At 49.6% G+C, this 18,405-nt stretch overlaps 1 protein-coding gene across 1 annotated transcript in view; it reads left to right on the top strand.

The window, feature by feature from the left end:
* The window catches only part of LOC311107810 (uncharacterized protein), a gene marked incomplete at its 5' end in the record, with an annotated part of 20,370 nt that extends 2,169 nt beyond the window's left edge, over nucleotides 1-18,201 (top strand). Inside the window, 5 exons of the mRNA XM_084150364.1 lie at nucleotides 1,136-1,354; nucleotides 2,283-2,429; nucleotides 2,789-3,029; nucleotides 3,277-3,441; nucleotides 13,370-18,201. Of these exons, the coding sequence (XP_084006490.1) occupies nucleotides 1,136-1,354; nucleotides 2,283-2,429; nucleotides 2,789-3,029; nucleotides 3,277-3,441; nucleotides 13,370-16,665 (4,068 nt within the window). The 3' untranslated portion in view covers nucleotides 16,666-18,201. The remainder of the gene's footprint in view (nucleotides 1-1,135; nucleotides 1,355-2,282; nucleotides 2,430-2,788; nucleotides 3,030-3,276; nucleotides 3,442-13,369) is intronic.
* Between the last annotated feature and the right edge of the window lie 204 nt (nucleotides 18,202-18,405).

The following is an 18,405-nucleotide window of genomic DNA, read 5'->3' as shown; positions in this document are numbered from 1 at the left end:
CATGCCTGTCTGTTTATCTGTCTGTCTGTCTATCTGTCTTTCTGTCTGTCTGACTGCTGGGTCTCCAAGAACAACAAGGTGGTGAGTTAGTTACATGGGGACTGAGACATGGAGAGAAATGTTGACACACTCACAAATGGAGGGCTTGTGTGCACAGTGTGTGATATTATTGATATTGTGTGTTTGTGTGCACTGATTACGGGGTATGTGGACCGAATGTGTGTGTAAACAGAGAGTGAGAGAGAGAGAGAGAGAGAGAGAGAGAGAGAGAGAGAGAGAGGGGGAGTGTGTGTGTCCTCTTGATGGATGTTGTTTGCTCTCTGTGTTAGTTAATTGGCTCATGTAGCAGCATGTCTGGTCGGAATAAAAGGGACTATCAACACAATAAAACATGTCCCAATTTAAACATCCTACAGATGGAGTAGATGGAGATATGAACACACCCACGCCCACACAAACACACGCACATACACACACACGGTTGTGTGTTTCGCTGACTCACGTCTCGGTAGTGTTTCCTCAGTGGTTGCCGGGGTGACTGTTGCTAGGCCAGCTGATGCTGAGAGTTCTCCCCCAGAGAACGCCACGTGCCACCCGCCGGACCATTTAACAGAACAGGATATAATTGGCCTCACACACACACCATCAATCACAAACACAATCACTCACTCACACACACACACACACACACACACACACACACAATCACACACACAATCTCACACACACACACACACACACACACAATCACACACACAATCTCACACACACTCAGCCTGAGATAAATACTGTATACTGTAGGTCTCTAATATTCATCATGCTTCATTGCATGATTGGCTAACACACACTGGGTTTATAACATATTTTAGGGCCATTTTATGATGATTATGATTATTATTATTCTCTAGCTTTTTGCCTGTGAGTAGTCTGTTTTACACAGCAGGAAGTGGAAAAGCAATGAGCACTTTACAGTCCCAGATATAGCCTAGGTTGTAGCTATTACCTCCCTCCCTCTCTTCCACCTTCCTCTCCCTCTCCCTCTTCCTCTTCTTCTCTGTCTCCCTCTGTAGAATGACATGTGGGCGGTCTCCAATAGCCTGTTTAACTCTCTCTCTCTATCTCTCTCACTGTCCAGAATGATACGTGGGGGATCCAATACTCATATGCCCTGTTCAAGGCGATGAGCCACATGTTGTGTATTGGCTACGGTGCCCAGGCTCCAGAGGGCATGACAGACGTGTGGCTCACCATGCTCAGTATGATCATTGGTGCCACCTGCTATGCCATGTTCATCGGCCATGCCACCGCTCTCATACAGTCCCTGGACTCCTCACGACGACAGTACCAGGAGAAAGTAAGAGATTAGGACCCTCTCTATCCCTCACTCCATCTCTCTCTCTCCATTCCTCTATCCCTCCTGCCATCTCTCTCTCATTCCTCTATCTCTCCCTCCATCTCTCTCCATTCCTCTATCTCTCCCTCCATCTCTCTCCATTCCTCTATCCCTCCCTCCATCTCTCTCTCCATTCCTCTATCCCTCCCGCCATATCTCTCTCTCCATTCCACTATCCCTCCCTCCATCTCTCTCTCTCCATTCCTCTATCCCTCCTGCCATCTCTCTCTCATTCCTCTATCTCTCCCTCCATCTCTCCATTCCTCTATCCCTCCCTCCATCTCTCTCTCCATTCCTCTATCCCTCCCACCATATCTCTCTCTCCATTCCTCTATCCCTCCCTCCATCTCTCTCTCCATTCCTCTATCCCTCCCTCCATCTCTCTCTCCATTCCTCTATCCCTCCCTCCATCTCTCTCTCCATTCCTCTATCCCTCCCTCCATCTCTCTCTCTCCATTCCTCTATCCCTCCCTCCATCTCTCTCTCCATTCCTCTATCCCTCCCTCCATCTCTCTCTCTCCATTCCTCTATCCCTCCCTCCATCTCTCTCTCCATTCCTCTATCCCACCCTCCATCTCTCTCTCCATTCCTCTATCCCTCCCTCCCTCCCTCCCTCCATCTCTCTCTCTCATTCCTCTATCCCTCCCTCCATCTCTCTCTCTTCATTCCTCTATCCCTCCCTCCCCCTCTCTCTCCATTGCGTTATATTAACGTTGTATTAATGTTGTATTCACGTTATATTACCGTTGTATTAACGTTGTATTAATGTTGTATTAACGTTGTATTAATGTTGTATTCACGTTGTATTAATATTGTATTGATGTTGTATTAATGTTGTATTGACGTTGTATTACCGTTGTATTGACGTTGTATTGATGTTGTGTTCCAGTATAAGCAGGTGGAGCAGTACATGTCGTTCCATAAGCTCCCTGCAGATGTCCGTCAGCGGATTCATGAGTACTACGAGCATCGCTTCCAGGGCAAGATGTTTGACGAGGAGAACATACTGGGTGAACTCAGCGAACCGCTAAAGGAGGTAACACACACACACAATGCACGTGCACACACACACGCACGAGACACGTACACACACACACACGCACGAGGCACGCATGCAGGCATACACGCACACACACAGTTACAAGTTACGAAAGCTAGCTGTAGCATAACAACAACAATAAAACTGCTCAAGCCAGTCGATTCAAACTGCCTCAAACACATTTTACATTAAAGAAAATGAAAATGTACTGATACAATTCAGTTCTTGTGCATTTTAACTCACTTCCCAACTCCTCTCCCTCCCCCTCTCTTTCTCCCCCTCTCTTTCTCCCTCTCTCTTTCTCCCCCTCTCTTTCTCCCTCTCTCTTTCTCCCCCTCTTTTTCTCCCTCTCTCAGGCGATAGTTAGCTTTAACTGCCGTAGCCTGGTGGCTCACATGCCGCTGTTTGCTAACGCGGACCCTAACTTTGTGACGGCGGTGCTGACCAAGCTTCGCTTCGAGGTGTTCCAGCCCAATGACTTAATCATCCGTGAGGGCACGATGGGACGCAAGATGTACTTCATCCAACACGGACGAGTCGGCATACTCACCCGCGGAAACAAGGAGACCAAACTCAGTGACGGGTCCTACTTTGGGGGTGAGGAGAGGAGGTAGAAGGGGGAGGGAGGGGTGAGGATAAGGACAGGGTGAGGAAAAAGAGAAGGGGAGAGGTGTGGTTGTGAGTTAGAGTAATCACTTCTTTAATTTTACAATTTCTTCAACAAAATCTTATTTTTTCCACTCTCTCCCACCCCTCTTCCCTTCTCCCTCTTCATCCACACCTCCCCTCCCTCCTCTCTCTCTCCTAATCTCACTCTCTCTCTCTCTCTCTCCCTCTCTCTCAGAGATCTGTCTGTTGACTCGGGGCCGGAGGACGGCGAGCGTCAGAGCGGATACGTACTGTCGTCTCTACTCCCTCAGCGTGGACAGCTTCAACGAGGTCCTGGAGGAACACCCCATGATGAGGCGGGCCTTCGAGACCGTTGCCGTCGACCGGTTGGACCGCATCGGTACTATACCTCTCCCGATTGGCTCAAGCATCTGCCAATCGGTCCATTACTTGCAATGACTTACAGTTTTCAATTCAGTTTCATTTCTATAGCGCTTTGTGCAAAGACCTTGCCAGTGAATAGCATTTTTCTAATCAATTCAGATTGTATTTCTAAAGCGCTTTGTAAAGTGACCTTACAGTTGCAGAAGCCCTTCGAAGCAGGTTAAGGGAGCGAGAAACTGAAAGAAAATCTCAGAGAGCTAATAGAACAGAGACCTACAGTGAGGGAAAAAAGTATTTGATCCCCTGCTGATTTTGTACGTTTGCCCACTGACAAAGACATGATCAGTCTATAATTTTAATGGTAGGTTTATTTGAACAGTGAGAGACAGAATAACAACAAAAATGTTATAAATTGATTTGCATTTTAATGAGGGAAATAAGTATTTGACCCCTCTGCAAAACATGACTTAGTACTTGGTGGCAAAACCCTTGTTGGCAATCACAGAGGTCAGACGTTTCTTGTAGTTGGCCACCAGGTTTGCACACATCTCAAGAGGGATTCTGTCCCACTCCTCTTTGCAGATCTTCTCCAAGTCATTAAGGTTTCGAGGCTGACGTTTGGCAACTCGAACCTTCAGCTCCCTCCACAGATTTTCTATAGGATTAAGGTCTGGAGACTGGCTAGGCCACTCCAGGACCTTAATGTGCTTCTTCTTGAGCCACTCCTTTGTTGCCTTGGCCTTGTGTTTTGGGTCATTGTCATGCTGGAATACCCATCCACGACCCATTTTCAATGCCCTGGCTGAGGGAAGGAGGTTCTCACCCAAGATTTGACGGTACATTGCCCCGTCCATCGTCCCTTTGATGCAGTGAAGTTGTCCTGTCCCCTTAGCAGAAAACACCCCCAAAGCATAATGTTTCCACCTCCATGTTTGATGGTGGGGATGGTGTTCTTGGGGTCATAGGCAGCATTCCTCCTCCTCCAAACACGGCGAATTGAGTTGATGCCAAAGAACTCGATTTTGGTCTCATCTGACCACAACACTTTCACCCAGTTCTCCTCTGAATCATTCAGATGTTCATTGGCAAACTTCAGACGGTCCTGTATATGTGCTTTCTTGAGCAGGGGGACCTTGCGGGCGCTGCAGGATTTCAGTCCTTCATGGCGTAGTGTGTTACCAATTGTTTTCTTGGTGACTATGGTCCCAGCTGCCTTGAGATCATTGACAAGATCCTCCCGTGTAGTTCTGGGCAGATTCCTCACCGTTTCACATGATAAATGCAACTCCACGAGGTGAGATCTTGCATGGAGCCCCAGGCCGAGGGAGATTGACAGTTCTTTTGTGTTTCTTCCATTTGCGAATAATCGCACCAACTGTTGTCACCTTCTCACCAAGCTGCTTGGCGATGGTCTTGTAGCTGTCACGATTTAACTAGATATGAACCCAAATGCAGACAACTACACCGAGCCAGAGAAGGTTTAACAGGTTTATTTACAAAAGTTCAATTTGTCCAGGTTTCCAATAATAGGGGAAGAGCAAGTCCAGGTTAACAGGGAGGGTAACAGATCCAGGTTCAGAGCAGGAGTGGTACCGTAACGTCCTAGTGTCCGTGGTGAGTCCAAAAGGAAGGTCCGGTAGTGGTAAGCAGGATGGTGGTGGCAGGAGTGAAGCGGAGGCAGGAGTCAGGTTCCAATAATATCGTAGTCTTGACTATGATCTGACGATGAGTGGCAAGTTTGACCGGGTCTTAAAGGCTGAGGTGATTATGGTGAATGAGCTGCAGCTGGAACCCTGACTCCCGCACACCAGACTTCACTCCTGCAATCAAGGACAGACAGAGGGGAGGGAGAGAGCAGAGAGAGAGCTACCTAGCAGCAGTAGGCCTAACAGTACCCCCCCCTCTACGGACGCCACCTGGCGGCCGACAGGGTTTATCGGGATGTAACCTATGAAATTCATGGACCAGAGCAGGATCCACAATGAAGCTCCTGGGCACCCAGGAACGTTCCTCAGGACCATAACCCTCCCAATCCACCAGGTACTGGAAACCACGACCCTGGCGGCGAACATCCAGAAGTCGCCGGACAGTGTAGACAGGACCCCCACCCACGATCCTGGGCGGAGGAGGGGGACGAGAGGGCGGGCACAGAGGGCTAACAGACACAGGCTTAATCTGTGAAACATGAAAAGTGGAATGAACCCGTAGGGAGGCAGGAAGCTGTAGCTTAACTGCGCAGGGGTTAACAATAGACAGTATCTTGAACGGTCCTATAAAACGCGGCGCCATCTTCTTAGACTCCACTTTCAATGGAAGATCACGTGACTTAAGCCATACCTCTTGACCAGGAGAGTAACCGGGAGCCTGGGACCGGTGACGGTTGGCTTGCCTCTGCATGTATGACGAAGCTCGGGACAGAGCTACCCTGGCCTTCCTCCAGACCTTGAAGCAGCGGCGCATGTGGGACTGCACCGAGGGTACCGCCAGTTCCCTCTCTTGAGAAGGGAACAGGGGAGGTTGATAACCCAGAGCACACAGAAAGGGAGACAAACCAGAGGAAGCGTTAGTCAAGGTGTTATGAGCATATTCCACCCAGGGGAGCATGGAGCTCCATGACCCAGGGTTAGACCCTGTGACACAGCGGAGAGCGGTCTCCATCTCCTGGTTCGCTCTCTCGGCTTGCCCGTTGGTCTGGGGATGATATCCCGAGGACAGGCTGGATGTGATGCCCAAAGCTTTACAGAACGCCTTCCATACCTGGGAGACAAACTGGGGACCCCTGTCAGAGACAATATCAGAGGGTAAACCATGAAAGCGGAACACATGTTCAACCAAAATATCAGCCGTCTCTCTGGCCGTGGGCAGTTTAGGTAGAGCCAAAAAATGAGCGAACTTAGAAAAACGATCAATCACAGTAAAAATGACAGTCTTTCCGGACGAGGGGGGAAGTCCAGTGACAAAATCCATGGCAATGTGCGACCAGGGCCGGCTGGGTATTGGCAGAGGTCGTAGATGACCAGCGCTGGCCTGGGTGGAGTTTTTACTTCGTGCACATACCGTACAAGCAGCAATGAAGGCTTGAGTGTCCGCCTCCATCCTGGGCCACCAGAACTTCCGTCGCACAAAGTCAAGGGTCCGCGTAACTCCAGGGTGACAGGTAAGGGGAGACAAGTGAGCCCACTGAAGTACCTGGGAGCGAACAGCCTCAGGGACAAACAACCGGTTAGGAGGACCCCTCCCAGGGTCAGCTTGATGATGTTGAGCCTGTCTAACAATCCCCTCGATGTCACATGTGATGGCCGCAATACTGCTGGTAGGAGGCAAGATGGGTTCAGGGTTACTACCAGTATCAACAGCCGAATGAACACGAGACAGGGCGTCAGGCTTGACGTTGCGTGACCCAGGACGGTAAGACAGAGAAAAATTGAATCTCCCAAAAAATTGTGCCCACCTGGCTTGACGGGGGTTGAGCTGCTTCGCTGACTGGATGTATGCCAGATTCTTATGATCCGTCCAAACGATGAAGGGTTGTTCCGCCCCCTCCAACCAATGCCGCCACTCCTCGAGAGCCAGCTTAACGGCGAGCAGTTCACGATTGCCAACATCATAATTTCTCTCTGCCTGAGAAAGTTTCCTTGAAAGAAAAGCACAGGGATGCAGTTTGTTATCTTCAGGAGAACGTTGTGACAACACCGCACCTACCCCAGTGTCGGATGCATCCACCTCTACGACAAACTGGCGGTCGGGGTCCGGCTGCATCAGAATGGGAGCCGAGGCGAAGCGATGTTTCAGTTCTTCGAACGCTGATTCGGCCCCTTCATTCCAAGCGAACGGTCGTGAGATGGAGGTGAGAGCGGTGAGTGGCGCCGCAATGCGGCTGTAGTCCTTGATGAACCTCCTGTAGAAGTTTGCAAACCCCAGGAATCGTTGAAGTTGTTTGCGGGTGGAGGGGGCTGGCCAGTCCGTGACAGCAGAGATCTTAGCTGGGTCCATCCGCAACTCCCCCTGAGCTATTATGTAACCCAAAAAAGAGGTCTCAGACACATGAAACTCACATTTCTCCATCTTCACAAATAGCTTGTTCTCCAACAACCTTTGCAACACCTGGCCCACATGCAGTTCATGTTCCTGGGAGGACTCAGAGAAAATCAGGATATCATCCAGATAGACAAAAACAAAACGATTCAACATGTCCCGAAGGACATCGTTCACTAGTGCCTGAAAAACAGCAGGGGCATTAGACAACCCAAAAGGCATGACCAGATACTCAAAATGTCCCAAGGGTGTGTTGAAGGCAGTCTTCCATTCATCACCCTTACGAATGCGCACCAGGTGATACGCATTTCGTAGATCCAGTTTGGTAAAGATAGTTGCACCATGTAGGAGGGGAAAAGCAGAATTAATTAAAGGCAGAGAATATTTGTTCTTAATGGTGATGTTGTTAAGTCCACGGAAATCAATACAGGGTCTGAGGGTCTTATCCTTCTTTCCAACAAAAAAGAATCCTGCTCCTACAGGTGACGAGGAAGGACGAATAATACCTGCCGCCAAGGAGTCCCGAATGTAGTTCTCCATAGCCTCCGTCTCCGGGCGGGAGAGATTGTACAGGCGACTGCTGGGGAGAGGGGCTCCTGGCTGGAGGTCAATGGCGCAGTCGTAAGGCCGGTGAGGAGGAAGAGAAGTAGCTCTGTGTTTGCAGAAAACGGATGCCAGGTCATGATACACGTCAGGGACAGCAGAGAGATCCATGGACTCCAGTGGAGGTTGAGGCACAGTGCTGGCAGGGGTCTGAGCAGAACACAAACAATTCACATGACAAAATGTGCTCCATGAAACAATTCTACCTGTCACCCAATCAATGTGTGGATTGTGTCTTATGAGCCAGGGGATACCAAGGATCAGGGGAGTCTGAGGGCAGTCAATGATGTGAAACTGAATGTTCTCCTGATGATTACCCGACACTCTGAGACAAACAGGCACAGTCTGATGAGTAATACGGGTCAACAATTGTCCATTTAGACCAGGGGTGTCAAACGTACGGCCCGCGGGCCAGATCAGGCCCGCAAACGGGTTTAATCCGGCCCGCGAGATGATTTAGAAAAAAAAAAAAAAAAAAAAAACATTTTTTTTTTTTTTTTTTTTTTGTAAAGTATAAAAATGCGCTGCAATTTTTCAATTAAATAAACTGCTGTTCCAATTGCGTCCACTGGATGGCGCAATAGCAATTGTGTTAAGCAAGCAAACTGTTTATACCGGGGCAGAGCAAGTAGGTCAAGCACGTGCAGCCAATGAGCTACTTTGTTTTGCCCACGATATTTATTACGGCTTCTACTTTTAACATTATGTGCTTTGGCACCCTCATTGCCCCAATATGTCTCTGTCAAAAAAGAGAAAAGTGGACGCAGAGTGCAGAGTGTTCCAAGAAAAATTGTCATCCTATTTATTCACGGAATTGAATGGGAAAGCTGTATGTTTGGTGTGTTCAGAGCATGTTGCAGTGCTGAAAGAATATAACCTTCGTCGCCACTATGTGAGTCTTCATGCCGACAAATATGACAACTTTCAAGGACAGCGGAGATGAGAGAAGGTGAATGAACTGTTGGCGGGTCTGAAGGAACAGCAGTCTGTGTTTACTCACAGCCGAGACATCAGTGACGCTGCAGTGAAAGCTAGCTACCTCATTGCTAATGAAATCACAGTGGCTTCAAAACCATTTAGTGAGGGTGAATTTGTAAAAACATGCATGATGAAGGCAGCGTAGATTGTGTGCCCTGAAAAGCGGCAGGCTTTTGCAAATATCAGCCTGACAAGAAACACAGTTGCAGACAGGATTTCCGATCTTTCAGTGGATTTGGACAGCCAGTTGAAGCAAAAAGTAAAGTCATTTATTGCGTTTTCGGTTGCAATTGATGAAAGCACGGACATTACAGATGTTGCACAACTGGCCATTTTCATCCGCGGAGTTGATGACACATTGACCGTCACCGAGGAGTTCGTGGAGTTGGTGCCGATGACAGATACAACGACAGCAGCTGATATTTTTACCGCACTCGTCGGCGCGCTGGACAGGGTCGGAGTGGACTGGTCCCGCGCTGTCAGCCTGGCTACAGATGGTGCGCCCTCAATGATCGGGAAAAAAGCAGGCGTTGTGACAAAGTTCAGAGAGAAAGTGCAATCTGCAAATGGAGGACGTGATTTTTTGACTTTTCACTGTATTTTGCACCAGGAGGCTTTGTGTTGCAAGTCATTAAAGATGGATAACGTCATGAAGGTGGTCATCCAAACTGTTAATTTCATCCGATCCAGAAGCCTGAATCACCGTCAGTTTGACAGCCTTCTCAGAGAGAAAGACCACATCTATGGCCTGCCATACCACACTGAGGTAAGATGGTTAAGCCGAGGTGCTGTGCTGAGGCGTTTCTTTGATTTACGAGAAGAAATTGAACAGTTCATGGAAGAAAAGGGCAAACCAGTGTTAGAATTTCATTCCGCAGAATGGATGCAGGACCTTGCATTTATGGTGGATGTTACAGAGCACCTGAATAACTTGAACAAACAGCTGCAAGGGCGCAACAAAGTTGTCACGCAGTATTATGACAGCATACGTTCTTTCAAGTTGAAGCTGTCATTGTGGGAGACGCAACTTGCCGGTGGTGATGCAGCTCACTTCCCCTGTCTGAAAAATGTGTGCGCGACCCAACATGTGGCAGACATGAAGCGGTTCAAAGATAAAATAACGGGACTGTTACGGGAGTTTGAGCAACGCTTTCAGATTTATGTTTATGTTTTTATGTTGATGTGCTATTGTTTTTATTTGTATATTTAACCTATTCTTGACTCTGTGGTTCTTGCACTTGTTTGGGGAACAGGATTTCATTATTTGTATCTACATTTCTGCCTGAGAAATGACACCCTGATATAGTTCTGTGATCTGTGATATACTTCTGTGAATCACTGAGGCATTGTGTGTTTGTGTGTTCTTTGTCCTCAGAACTTTCAAATAACTTGAGGTGTTTTATGATTAATAGTGATGTTGTGCTTTTGGACACTGTCCTCAGGCTCCAGCTTTATGTTTATATGTTTTTATGTTGATGTGCTATTGTTTTTAATTGATTTTATTTTATTTGTATATTTAACCTATTCTTGACTATGTGGTTCTTGCACTTGTTTGGGGAACAGGATTTCATTATTTTTATCTACATTTCTGCCTGAGAAATGACACCCTGATATAGTTCTGTGATCTGTGAAACAGTTCTGTTAATCACTGAGGCATTGTGTGTTTGTGTGTTCTTTTTCTTTAGAATTTTCAAATAAACTTGACGTGTTTTATGATTAATAGTGATGTTGTGCTTGTACTATTTTGGACACACTGTCCTCAGGCTCCAGCTTTATGTTGTATGTTGATCGTATTAAAACAAAGAAAACAATCTGAAGTTGTTGTTTTTAAGTTATATATACCATGATTTTTCCGGTCCGGCCCACTTGGGAATAGATTTTCCTCCATGTGGCCCCTGAGCTAAAATGAGTTTGACACCCCTGATTTAGACCCTTAGCCTGCAGCGGATGGTCCATAGGTACAGTCTCTAAATCCATTTGTTGAGCCAACTCTCGATCCAAAAAGCTTTCATCGGCACCAGAGTCAACCAGCGCACTAACAGGGAAAACCTGGGACTGCCACTGGAGGGATGCCTGGAGCAGAATGCGGGGAGAAGAGGAAGAATCCGCTGCTCGGCTCACCAAAACTTCTCCCATTAATGATGAGCCGGCCCTTTTCCCGGACGAACTGGGCAGGAAGGAACGAAATGACCAGCTTCTCCACAATACAGGCAGACCCGAGCCTGAATACGACGTGCCCGCTCCTCTGAGGACAACCGTGCACGACCCACCTCCATGGCTTCGGATTCAGTGCTCCTAGTATCGACTCGGGAAGACTCGGCCCTCTCCTTAGGGAAGAGGCGGGGAGGAGTTGGTCGACGACAGACAGGTTGCTTGGAACTACCACTCCTCTCCCGGCGGCGCTCCCGAATCCGATTATCCAACCTGATGGTGAGTGAAATAAGATTATCCAGCGTAGGCGATTCATCATATGACACCAATTCATTCTTCAAGGTCTCAGCCAAAGCATTAATGAACACTCCTTGTAATGCCTCGTCATTCCAACCACTCACTGCCGCTAAAGTTCGAAACTCCACTGCCATCTCCGCCACACTGCGAGACCCCTGCCGAAGAGACAACAAACGTTTAGCAGCCTCCTTGCCCGTACGGGGTGGTCGAAAACCTTCCTCATCTCAGTGGTGAAGGCAACGTAAGCGTTGCAAATGTCCGACTGGCTCTCCCAGACCGCGGATCCCCAGGAACGAGCGGAACCGCTAGTAGAGTTGATAAGGTAGGCAATACGGGCTCTTTCGGAGGCATAGGTGAGGGGCTGTTGTTCAAACACCAACGAGCACTGAGTCAAAAAATCACCACAGGTTCCCATGTTCCCGTCATAGCGCTCTGGAGCAGGAACAAAAGGCTCTCTGATCTGGGCTGGAGGGGCAAGAAAAACAGGCGGAGCAGGAGAAGGAGCAGTTTGTATGCCATGCACGAGGGGTGCATTATTAACTTGAGTAGTAAGGGCAGACACTTGATTGGTGAGTAATTGAACCTGATTAAGCAGCACCTGACTGTTCTCAGAAATAGTCTTAAACAAGGTATCATGTTGGCCAAGTAAAATGCCCTGATTGGCTATGGCAGTCCGAATCTGAGTGCACTCTGGGGTGGTATCCGAGCTACTGTCTGCTGGGTTCATGTTGGTCAGATCATACTGTCACGATTTAACTAGAAATGAACCCAAATGCAGACAACTACACCGAGCCAGAGAAGTTTTAACAGGTTTATTTACAAAAGTTCAATTTGTCCAGGTTTCCAATAATAGGGGAAGAGCAAGTCCAGGTTAACAGGGAGGGTAACAGATCCAGGTTCAGAGCAGGAGTGGTACCGTAACGTCCTAGTGTCCGTGGTGAGTCCAAAAGGAAGGTCCGGTAGTGGTAAGCAGGATGGTGGTGGCAGGAGTGAAGCGGAGGCAGGAGTCAGGTTCCAATAATATGGTAGTCTTGACTATGATCTGACGATGAGTGGCAAGTTTGACCGGGTCTTAAAGGCTGAGGTGATTATGGTGAATGAGCTGCAGCTGGAACCCTGACTCCCGCACACCAGACTTCACTCCTGCAATCAAGGACAGACAGAGGGGAGGGAGAGAGCAGAGAGAGAGCTACCTAGCAGCAGTAGGCCTAACAGTAGCCCATTCCAGCCTTGTGTAGGTCTACAATTTTTTCCCTGACATCCTTGGAGAGCTCTTTGGTCTTGGCCTTGGTGGAGAGTTTGGAATCTGATTGATTGATTGCATCTGTGGACAGGTGTCTTTTATACAGGTAACAAGCTGAGATTATGAGCACTCCTTTAAGAGTGTGCTCCTAATCTCAGCTCGTTACCTGTATAATAGACACCTGGGAGCCAGAAATCTTTCTGTTTGAGAGGGGTTCAAATACTTATTTCCCTCATTAAAATGCAAATCAATTTATAACATTTTTGACATGTGTTTTTTTTGTTTTTGTTGTTATTCTGTCTCTCACTGTTCAAATAAACCTACCATTAAAATTATAGACTGATCATTTCTTTGTCAGTGGGCAAACGTACAAAATCAGCAGGGGATCAAATACTTTTTTCCCTCACTGTAAGAGAAGACACCTGGTTCTGTTTGTGATCTTTAATCAGCCACTCAGCCCTGTCAGCCTCATTACAACTGTGTTGTTTGATCGTCACTTTATTTTCTACAACTTTGTTCTTGCTCTTGTTTTCGCCCATTTGTGTCAAACAAGAACAGTAACCATCCCCTCCATCAGTTTGTTTCTGTTTTGATCGTTTCATTCTAGTCTCTTCTCTCTCTTTGTTCTCCTCTGCAGGTAGGAAGAACTCTATCCTGATGAGGAAGTCGTCCCAGGCGGGTTCCATGGCGGGGGGCAGCGGTTTGGGGCGTGGGGGTCGAGGAGGAGGGGGGGCGGGGCTAGCCATGGGGGGGCTGGGCTCCTGTGACAGCATGCTGGTTCAGCAGATCGTTAAACACGACAGCATGCCAGCCATGCAGGAGGCCATCGCTGCTGCCGCTGCTGGAAGGGGGGGGGCCACGGGAGGAAGTGGTACGGTCTCCCCTAGGCCCCACCCACTGATCTGGGCTCCACTGATCCACGCTCCGCTCCAGACAGCGGCCGCTACGACTAACGTGGCCATCGCCCTCATGCACCAGCAGCAGCAGCAACAGCAGCTACAACATCAACTACAGCAGCAACATGCGCTAGGGGGCGCTATATTCTTCCCCTCCATCTCTCCATCACCTTCCGTCTCCTTCCCTCTCTCCCCCCCGCGGCCCCCTGTCCTGCAGCCCCTGCGCCCCTCTGTGAGTTCCCTCATTGGGATGATGGGGGTAGGAGGGATGGGAGGGGGAGGGCTGTCCCCTAGAGGGGGGTTTCCTGCCTTCCCCTCCCCCTCGCCCTTCCCCATGGCCCCCCCGGGAGGTGTGATATCATCCCCTGTTGCTCAAACCCCACCCACACCGGCCTCCTCTGTCCCCACGTCGGTCCAATTAGGAAGGACCCTGCACTACAGTCTCCGCCTCCACCCGGAACACCCTTCAGTGATGGGTGGAACCCCAGGAATCCCCAAGGTAGGAGGGGCCACCACACCACATCTGTTCTACCACGTGAATCCAACTGCAGCCACCAGTGTCATGTCAGACACTTGCAGTTCCATGGCTGGCCAGCAGGGGGCCAAGGAGGCACTGTTGCGTCACGGAGGAGGCAGCAACCAGGGCCTGCCTGCACTGGGGAGGCTCACCCAGGAGGCCAGACTCCGCTCCGCCTCGCAGCCCACCCTGCCTCATCGATCCTGGGCAAGCATGCAGCCTCACCCCCCTCTCCAGCGGAAGGCCTCTGGAGGTAACCTGCTGCCAGCCTCGTTCCTGGCTGGGACGCAGCTAACCAGGGGTGGCAGTGTGGGGGTGTTGACTACTCCCCTACCAGTCCAAGTCCCAGCACAACGGTTACAGATGCCCCCCTTCAATGCACAGACACAAGCACAGACCCTGGGCTCTATACAGACCCTCCCTGATCCTGTCTCTACACACTGCCCTGCACACACACACACAGCCACACACACACATCCCATCACTGTACCTGCAGCCACACCCACCTCAGCTTCTCCCCTGGCCTCCTACTCTTCCTCCCCCAAACAAACCCCCCTCTCCTCTGCCACCCCCTCCCCTGCTCCCACTCCTTCCTCCCTCACCCCAGCCCTGCCACTGACCCCTCGCCCCAAACCCACCCCTACACCCCCATCTCGCTCCTCCTCTCCTCCCCCCTGCTCCATCCCTCCCTCTGCCGGAACTACTCCCCTCACCTCAACCGCTCGCTCCAAACCCATCCCTACACCTCCCCCTCACTCTTCTTCCCCCTCTCCCTCCTCCACTCCCCCTCCCTCCTCTGTAACCACCTCTTCCCCCCTCACCTCAACCCCTCGCTCTAAACCCATCCCTACACCTCCCCCTCGTTCTTCTTCACCCTCTCCTTCCTCCACTCCCCCTCCCTCCTCTGTCAGTGCCCCTTTCCCACTTCCACAAACCCATGGGCGCAAGTCCTCTCTCGCATCCCCCTCTCCCCCCTCCTCCTCCCTACCTTCCTCCCCCACTCTTCTCCAGAGCCCCCTAATCAAGCCCTCCCCTACACCCCCCTCCCCTTCCCCTCTATCTGGGCCCACCCCTACCCCCTCTAAAGCCCCTACCCAGACTCATACCCCTACCCCCTCTCAAACACCTTCTCAAACCCCTACTCCTACCCATTCTCAAACCCCTACCCCTACCCAGACTCGTACCCCTACCCCCTCTCAAACACTTTCTCAAACCCCTACTCCTACCCCTTCTCAAACCCCTACCCCTACCCAGACTCGAACCCCTACCCCCTCTCAAACACCTTCTCAAACCCCTACTACCCCTTCTAAAACTCCTACCCAGACTCGAACCCCTACCCCCTCTCAAACACCTTCTCAAACCCCTACTACCCCTTCTAAAACTCCTACCCAGACTTGTACCCCTACCCCCTCTCAAACACCTTCTCAAACCCCTACCCCTACCCAGACTCGTACCCCTACCCCCTCTCAAACACCTTCTCAAACCCCTACTCCTACCCCTTCTCAAACCCCTACCCCTAGTCAGACTTGTACCCCTACCCTCTTTCAAACACCTTCTAAAACCCCTACTACCCCTTCTAAAACTCCTACCCAGACTTGTACCCCTACCCCCTCTCAAACACCTTCTCAAACCCCTACCCCTACCCCTTCTCAAATCCCTACCCAGACTCGTACCCCTACCCCTATCCTCTCTCAACCCTCCAATCGTCCCCCTACCCTTATTTCTAGTCCTGTTCCCACTCAGAGCCAAACCCTAACCGCAACCCCCACCCCAGCTGCAACCCCCACCCCAGCCGCCACTTCCACCCTAGCCCCAACCTCAACCTTGATTCCCACTCCTTCTTCCAGTAAACCTCCCACCCCTATCTCTATCCCTTCACCTGCCCTTACGCAAAGCCAAACTCTAACCCCAACATCTACCAGTTCTAAAACTCCGGCCCCAACCTCAACTCCAACTCCTACCCCCAAACCTCCCCCTACCCATACTGCCAAACAGACCCCACATATAGCCCCTGTTCAAACCTCCACCCCTACCCCAACACCCACTTCTAAAGCTTCTCTTAGTCCTGCACCCATCGCCTCCGCTGCTCCAATTCAAGCCCCAAAAGGCTCAGCCCACACCCCAAAACAGACCCCAGCTGTCCAAACCCCAGTCCAAACCCCTGCCCCAAAACCCACTTCTAAATGTTCTGTTACCCCCACAATCCCACTTGTTCCTATCCATACCTCAAAACAATCCTCCACCCCCAAACCTGCCTCAACCCATACCCAAAAACAGACCCAACCTTTAGGTCCTGTCCCTACACCTACATCTCCCCCTTACACCACTCATGCTCCCACACTGGCCCCTTCCCAAGCTCCAAAGCTGACCACACCCGTAACACCTGTCCAAACCTCCACTACCACCCTCCCACCCACTCAGTTGGCCCCAGGCCCAGCCACCTCCCTCCTTCAGACATCCTGCCCCCCAGCCGCCTCTGCCCACTCCGCCTCCCCCAAGGGGGGCAAGAAGGACCCTTAGCTGTCTCAGGAAAGGCTAATAGGGACTGAGACAAAAACTGCCTGCCAACATGTGATGGTCCTGGAGGAAATGATCTGATTGGAGGATGGACTTTTCGGGCCAGATATACTGTATAGGTTGTGTCACAAAACACCCCATGCCCCATATAAAGTAGCACACTGTAGGGAATAGGGTACTGCGGATTTGAGTTCAACAAACTATCCTCCAAACGGTCCATGACTTGCGACTAGGTTTTAACTGTTGTTGCCAACATGGCATGCCAAAATTCTAGATTGAAACGGAGTTGGGCAGACTCTGTATGTCTATGGCTCTGGTGACTAGGGCAGGCTAGAGTAGAATCACAGTTGATATTTAAAGTCCAAACATGTACATACATATCTGTGTCAGTGATGGTTGGAGCAAGCAAGAGAGATGAAGTGGAAAGGTAATGGCAGCACACAGTGGGAGGGACGATACAGCTGTCAGACAAGATGAGGATGATGATGACAAAGATAGCAATGGAGCTCGTTGCATCTTGCTGCTGATTGGAGGAGGGTTAGGTGGCCAATTCTAAGGCGACCAATAAGATAGGCATTTCCTGATTTCCAGCTCCACCTCCCTTTTGCCTGTCGCTCTTCATCAACGTGTAATATTTTGTCATTATATGATTAATCATAATATGAGATTACTAATCACTGCAAAATTGATCATCATATTGATCAGTAACTATAGGAGCGATTAGTCCACTTGTAGTTATGTTGTCCAAGGTGTGTGGTGGTTAGCTTCGGACCAATATGTTCACACAACTTCTGTAACTGAATTGTGTTTTTTGGTGCAACACTTAATACTGCTCTCTCGTAAACTGTGGATGTGGATTTATTTGTTCCGCCTAGCTCCCTGTAAATGCATGCCTCTCTCTCTATTCCCTCCTTTTCCCTCGTTCCTCACCTCCTCTGGCTCCTGTCTGCTTTCATCCTGTCTTTCATCTCTGTCTGTCTGATCCTCCTTTCATCTTTCACAGAGCTTTTGTAATTAACTACTGTTCCAGAGACATTCACAGATGTTCTCTACCTCTCTCCATCTCTCACTTTTTCTGTCTCTCCATCTCTCGCTTTCTCTCTCTATCTACTGTGTCTCCATCGCTCTCTCTTTCTTACTCATTTTGTCACCTGCCTTTCATAATGTACTCTCACCCCATCTCTCTCTCTCTCTCTCTCTCTCTATCTATCATTCCCTCCCTCCCTCCATCCCTCCTTCCCTCCCCCCTCCTTTCTTCCCTCTCTTGTCCTGGTGTCATGTCCAGTGCTGTTTGATGTTTTTCTGTGGGTAGCAACAGAGCATTCCTCTTTTAACCCTTGATACCATGTTGCCTAGATTATATTTAAGGACCAAATGTTATTTATTTTATTTGTGATCACAGCTTTAGCTTTTGAGTAAAATCAATTAAATGATAGTTGTTGATGATGATGATTATTAGGATGATAAGGAGGACCATGATTATGGTGACGGTAAGAATGCTCATAATGATAGCTAGAATAAAGCACATTTAGAAAGTCAGTTTGTCTTTGGTGTCATTGACGAGAGAGAGAGAGAGAGAGAGAGAGAGAGAGAGAGCGAGAGAGAGAGAGAGAGAGAGAGAGAGAGAGAGAGAGAGAGAGAGAGAGAGAGAGGAGAGTGTATGTGTGAGTGCTTGCATGCGTGTGTGTGTGTCTGTGTGTGCGTGCGTGTGTCCTGCCCGGTAATCCTGAACACCTCCAGAGG

Source organism: Coregonus lavaretus (assembly GCF_964263955.1).
Source record: "Coregonus lavaretus genome assembly, chromosome: 3".
In the NCBI taxonomy this organism is placed as follows: domain Eukaryota; kingdom Metazoa; phylum Chordata; class Actinopteri; order Salmoniformes; family Salmonidae; genus Coregonus; species Coregonus lavaretus.
This window is presented reverse-complemented; position numbering and strand designations above follow the sequence as displayed.